Source organism: Monoraphidium neglectum (assembly GCF_000611645.1).
Source record: "Monoraphidium neglectum strain SAG 48.87 unplaced genomic scaffold scaffold03699, whole genome shotgun sequence".
Classification (NCBI taxonomy): domain Eukaryota; kingdom Viridiplantae; phylum Chlorophyta; class Chlorophyceae; order Sphaeropleales; family Selenastraceae; genus Monoraphidium; species Monoraphidium neglectum.
In genome coordinates, this window is record NW_014009930.1 from 1 (window position 1) to 5828 (window position 5828).

At 66.4% G+C, this 5828-nt stretch overlaps 3 protein-coding genes across 3 annotated transcripts; 2 read left to right on the forward strand and 1 right to left on the reverse strand.

Annotated features, from left to right (window-relative positions):
• Positions 1 to 773: 773 nt before the first annotated feature.
• On the reverse strand, positions 774 to 1092 carry MNEG_13221 (hypothetical protein; the record flags this gene model as incomplete). The annotated part of the gene is made up of 2 exons (XM_014038305.1): positions 774 to 833; positions 904 to 1092. The coding sequence occupies 2 exons, from the start codon at positions 1090 to 1092 to the stop codon at positions 774 to 776; spliced, it is 249 nt and encodes an 82-aa protein (XP_013893759.1).
• A 985-nt stretch (positions 1093 to 2077) lies between these two features.
• Positions 2078 to 4606, forward strand: MNEG_13222 (hypothetical protein; the record flags this gene model as incomplete). Its single annotated transcript, XM_014038306.1, has 4 exons — positions 2078 to 3268; positions 3595 to 3690; positions 3900 to 4048; positions 4327 to 4606. The coding sequence occupies 4 exons, from the start codon at positions 2078 to 2080 to the stop codon at positions 4604 to 4606; spliced, it is 1716 nt and encodes a 571-aa protein (XP_013893760.1).
• Positions 4607 to 5256: 650 nt separating this feature from the next.
• Positions 5257 to 5429, forward strand: MNEG_13223 (hypothetical protein; the record flags this gene model as incomplete). Its single annotated transcript, XM_014038307.1, has 1 exon — positions 5257 to 5429. A coding segment is annotated over one exon (173 nt), but the record flags the coding sequence as incomplete, so codon positions are not given.
• Between the last annotated feature and the right edge of the window lie 399 nt (positions 5430 to 5828).

The window sequence follows — 5828 nt, forward strand, 5'->3', positions numbered from 1 at the left end:
CGCCGCGGCCGCGCCGCGGTCTGCGCCCTCGCGGCGCGCCGCGTCGGCGGCCGCCTCGGCCTCCTCCAGGCGCCGCGCCAGCTCAGACTTGTCGCGCATCGCCGCGGTCGTGCTGACCTGCAGCGCCTGCAGGCGCCCGCGCAGCGCCTCCACCTCCGACTTGAGCTGCTCCCGGTCCTGCGCCGCCGCGGCCGCCGCCGCGCCGCCGCCGCCCCCGCCGTCGGCGCCCATGCTTCTTCCGCCGAGGGCGCCGAGCTTGCGGGAGAAGTCCGCGGCGGGTCGGGCCGCGGCGGCGGCCTCGGCGGCGCGGATCCTGGCGAGCAGGCGGCCGTCCTCGAGCGCGCTGGTGTCGACGCAGACGGACGCGCCCGCGGCCTGGGCCTCCAGCAGTGTCAGCTGCAGCATCAGCGCGCTGCTGTGGTACGCGTTGGCGACCTCCTGCGCGCGCGCCGTCGGCCCAGCAGAATGCAGGCGCGCGGTGCGATGGTTGAAGGGCGCCACGCGGGATTTCAAAAGGGGGCACGTGCAAGAGTGAGAGTTTCTTGGCGGCGCTCCCACAGGCGTGCCACTTGCCATTGGCAGCAGTCCGCAGGCAGTCAACTTTCTGTGCAGCGTCTGATCCTGGCTCTGCCTCGACCTCCCACAAGGCTTCCGGAGCACCAGCTCTTCCCTTTGCCCGCTTTCATGCATGACATGCTTTGCTCTGCGGGGGCGGTCTCACACGGAGCACCCACGTGTCGCGCCCAGGCAAGCTACAGGGGCGGCGGCCTCGTTCACAGGACACAGATATTCAAGAACATAGCATGCCGCGCTGAAGTGGCGACGACCTTGAACTGAGCGCATAGATTCGCGAAGCGTAGGAAGGTCTGCTGCAGGGGCGGCGACCCCGCGCGGGGCGCGCACCTCGTCCACCTGCTTCTCAAGGCCGGCCCTCAGCTCATCCAGCATCTCCAGCACCTCGGCGCCGCCGTACACGTCCGCGCGCTGCACCCGCCGCGCCGCCAGGTCCTGCACCAGGCGGAGGCACTCCTTGACGTGCTGCACGCGCTTGGCGCGCGCAAAGCGCAGCAGCTGCTGGACCTGCGCCCGCATCGAGCGGGACAGCGCGCAGTGATGAGGTGCGTGAGGGTGAGGAGCGGTGAGCAGCTGGACGGCAGGCGCAGAGGGTGAACACCACTGCTGGGGATCAATGACCTGCCTGAAGGTCGTGTGCGGGGCTGAGCTGGGACGCCATCACGGCGATAGTGCGGAGCTGCGCGAAGCACGGTTGACTGCGCGCGCTGCGGTCAGAAATACTGCCAACTCCTCTATCTTCAACCCAGGGCGGGTATATAGCCAAAGCTCAGATGTCTATTCGTGCAAGCACTCAATCCCCCTCCACAGAGCTGTTGTTTTGCTGATATTCGACAAAGTCTCAGGAACCGATCTGGATCTGTTTGATTTTGCTAGCAGCGTTCCATGTCAAGTGCTCCGACAAACTTGCAGCTAAAGAAGGAGGCGGAGGAGAAGGTTGGCGAGGGCGGCCGCGCGTGCAGCACACGTACTCGCCCCTGCAGCACTCATGCTTAGCCCACACAATCGTGTGCAACAGGTCAACTTATTGCGGGTTGCTAAGGCTGAGCTGGACCACTTGAAGCCCGAGCGGGTGAGCGGCCGCCCAGCAGAGCGCAAGCCGCCGTGGGGTGTGCCTGCTGTTGCCGCCTTATTTCTGTGATGCTGGGGCCCGACAACAGCCTGCGTGCCTCTCTGCTGCGCAGGCGGTGTATCAAAAAGTTGGTAACATATTCTTCCGTTCGGACAAGGCTCGCGCTAGCAAAAGCGTGGCAGGTGAGCTCGGGGCTGTGCACCCAGGCAATCTTTCAACATGCTTGCAGCGTGTGCATGATGGCATGCTCAACACAGTACCACATGCAAACCTTCACAATGCATTGCAGACAAGTTGGCCGCGGCCTCGGCTCAATTGGAGCAGCTGCCTGCGGAACCCCAGAGCAGATAGCGGGCTACAGCAAGAGCCCAGCGGCGTCGCGGTCCCCGCCAAGCTCCTTGGCAACGCATCTGCGTGCCTTGAGCGGCGCTGATGGCACCGAGGAAGCACCGTGCGCCGATTGTGCCCCGCCATGCGCCGCTTGGCGGCGCGGCGGCACATGTCGGCAACGGGAGCGCCGCAACCGTTGGCAGCGGCAAGGTGCAGAATTCCAAGGGCGCACCCAGCAGCAAGCAGCTAGACCAGGGGCAGCGCGGCCGTAAGCAACTGCATGGCAACAACAAGCAGCAGCAACACCAGCAACAGCAGCAGCAGCAGCAGCAGCAGAGCTACAGACCACCAAAGCACCTGAGCAGTCAGCAGCACGGGGCCCGGGGCCGCGGCTCTCAGCAGGGGCACGATGGAGGGCGCGCCGCCAACGGCATGACGGCAGCGGCCGCCTCCCAGGACCCTGCGGCAGCAAACACAGTCTCGCAGCCGCCGCCCAAGAAGCAACGCCTGGGCGTCGGTTCGCAGGGGAATCAGCTGCCGCGGCAGCAGCAGCAGCAGCAGCAGCAGACGCTGCAAGATCCGCGGTCCCACCAGCAGCAGCAGCAGCAGCAGACGCTGCAAGATCCGCGGTCCCACCACCAGCAGCAGCAGCAGCAGCAGCCACAGCAGCAGCAGCAGCAGCAGCAGCAGCAGCACAAGAAGCAGCACAAGAAGCAGGGGAAGCAGCAGCAGGAGGGCCAGCAGCACGCTCAGGAGCCGCAGTCAACAAAGCCGCGGCAGCAGAACCAGCAACATTCGCAGCACCAGGCAAGGCACAAGCAGCAATCACAGCAAGAGCCGCAGCGGCAGCAGGGGCAAAATCATCATCAGCAGCAGCAACCGCAGCAGGCGCAGCAGCAGCAGCAGCAGCCCCAGCAGCCGCAGCAGCCGCTCCACAAAAAGCCCAAGCACAAGAAGCGCAAACGGTTGGCTGAGGGCGAGGCCGCAGCAGGCGCAGCCGTTGCGATCGACATGGCATGCGTTGCCGCGGTCGCGAAGGCGCCACCTGGGAGCAATTGGCAGGCGCTAAAGCAGCAGCTGGCGGAGCAGGCGGCTTCGGCACCGAAGCGTCGCCGGCGGCAGCCGCAGGACGGCAGCGGCAGCACTGGGAAGGACAAAGAGGCCGCAGCAGCAGCCAAGGGCATCGCCAGCATCGGCACCAACACGGCGCTCACAAACGTTTTGGCGGTTGACTGCGAGTTTGTGGGTGTCGGGCCCGGCGGATCCATGGACGCCCTGGCGCGTGTCAGCGTGGTGGGTGTCTGTAGATGGCTGTCGCCAATTTGCACGCGCTGGGCGCGCTTGCCAGCGGGGGCCGCGGCTTGCACGACGAGCGAGCAGGAGGAGTGTTGACTGGCCCGGCGTCGTGTCTGCCACCGCCGTCCTGGCTTGGCCCCCTGTGCATGCTCCGCACGCTGATGTCGCTGCGATGTGCGCCGCCGTCGACATTGCCGCCACCCACACACATTCCCCTTCCCCTCGCTGCCTGGCTTCTCCCTGATTTTTCTGCATTTTTCCATGTCAGCAACTGTCAGCCATCCCCTGCAACTGCCCCGCCCGCTCCGCCCGATTTGTCACAGGTCAACAACGAGGGTAATGTGGTGCTGGACACATTCGTGGCCGTCAAGGAGAAGGTCACAGACTACAGGACCTGGGTCAGCGGCGTCAGGCCGCAGGTGCGCTGCCCTCTGCGGCCGCCCCGCGCGCAGCCAGCTCCGCGTCGCGTGCCGGGCGGCCCCCTGCTCCCTCGCGCGCTGCAAGCCTCGAAGCAGCTGTCGTCTACGCCGCCGGCGTTATCGCGGCCGACGGAGGGGCAATCGCACAGCCCCGGCCCTGGCCAGCCTGCCCCGCACACCTCACCGCGCTCCTCCCGCGCCCGCGCCAGGACCTGGTGGGGGCGCCTAGCCTGGAGGACGTGGCGGAGCGCGTGGCGCGGATGGCCGAGGGCCGCGTGCTGGTGGGGCACTCGCTGTCGAAGGACCTCAAGGTGTTGCTGCTCAGCCACCCCCGCAAGGACATCCGCGACACGGCAAAGTGAGCCCTCGGGACGACGCTCCCGGCCTGAGGCTTGCGACGGGGCGTGGGGTGCGACCGGGCTGGCAGCGGTTTGGTGCACCAAGCTGGGGAGTTCGCCTCGGAGAATGCAGTCGGAGCGGCGCGTTAGCACGTCACGCCACACCGGGCTGTGCAGCAGCCTGGCGCCCCTTTCTCGGGCTTCACTGCCTGAAACGGCGCGCCCAGCGCCCTCCCGCCGTGGCACCCGCCATCAGCACCGTGCTGCCCCATTACCAAGCGCGACCCCCCCCCCCCAGGTACCCGCCCTACATGTTCAGCCGCGGCGGCAAGCGCCGCCCCCAGGCACTGCGCCAGCTGGCCAAGAAGGAGCTGGGGCTGGAGATCCAGTCGGGGGAGCACAGCAGCGTGGACGACGCGCGCGCGGCGCTGTACCTCTACCACAAGGCGCGGCGGGAGTGGGAGCGCGCGGCGCGCGCCGGCGCGGTGAGCAAGCTCCCGACGGCGGGGCAGACGGCTCGGCGGCGGGAGAGCTACGGCGCGCGGGACGTGCGGGACGACCCGATGGCGGACCTGTGAGGGTGCCCGGGCGGGTGTTGCGAGCGGCTGGCGGTTGTGTGTAACTGCAACGGGCGACGCGCATGGCTTCGGTGTGCCCTCGAAATCGGGCGGAGCCTGCTGTGGCAGGACAGGCAGGCGAGTTATGAGGGGGGTAGACAGCAGGAGGAGGCGGGGCGGGAGTCGTCCTTGCCCGCGGCAGCTTGCGGCGGCGTGCTACATGAGCTTTGGGCTGTCGTCAACATGCGGCGTGCGGCTGTGGTCATCACCACGAGCGCCAGACGTGCAAAGCCACTTCCACTGGGAATGCAGCGCACGATTTCAGCGCAACATGTCCCGCCGCCAGGCGACTCTACGTCCCCGTCGTCGTAGCTCGCGCTGTGCTGGAACGGACGTCGGCGGCCAGTCACCGGACCGTCGCGACATTGTCACCAGCGCGGAATGATGTGGTGCAGCAGGTGGGCTTGCCTTGCGCGATCAATGAACAAGGTAATCAAAAACAAAATTGGATATATCTGCACCCCTCTCAAGGACTCTCAACGCTTCACCTCGCGTGCCCGCTGCCCAGCCTTTGAGCCTTGCAAGCTCGCTTCTCCGCTGCAACACAGGGTCTCAGACCTTAACGGGATTTATTCTTGTCGTTTGGCTGCCTACTAAGCACGACAGCAGTCATGGGCGCGGGAGCCATTGCCGAGGGTGGGGATGCTGCAGGCGTGCAAGCCCCCCTGAAGCTTGTGGGCTACGACAAATTCAAGCGCCACAACCCCAAGAGTGATCGGTTCAAGGTCCACCGGTTCCACCACATCGAATTCTGGTGTGCCGACGCGACGAACACTTACAAGCGGTGAGTTCCCCGAAAACGACAGTGCGTTCGAAAAATCCGATCGATTGACACGCCCCGGGACGCTTCCGATGGTCGGCATGTCGTGGCGGGCGGTGCGGTGATGGCAGCACGCATGCGTGCTCTGCAGCTCGTCACAAAGCGGGCCGCGGTGCCAAGCTCCTAGGCAGCTGCTGCAGCAGTAGGGTGTTTAGTAAATTGAGATCTGCACATGCACATGCACGTGCTCCCCCCTTGTGGCGGGGCTCAAGCATTGCCGACGCCAGCCATCTGCCTCCGGTTATCAGCCAGGTCGGCACGCCCTGCTGACCGGGCGCACCCCCATCGCAAGGACGACACCCGGTAGTGCGCCACCAGCAACGTCCCCCCCCTCTCCCCCTCTCAACACCCTCCCTCCGACCC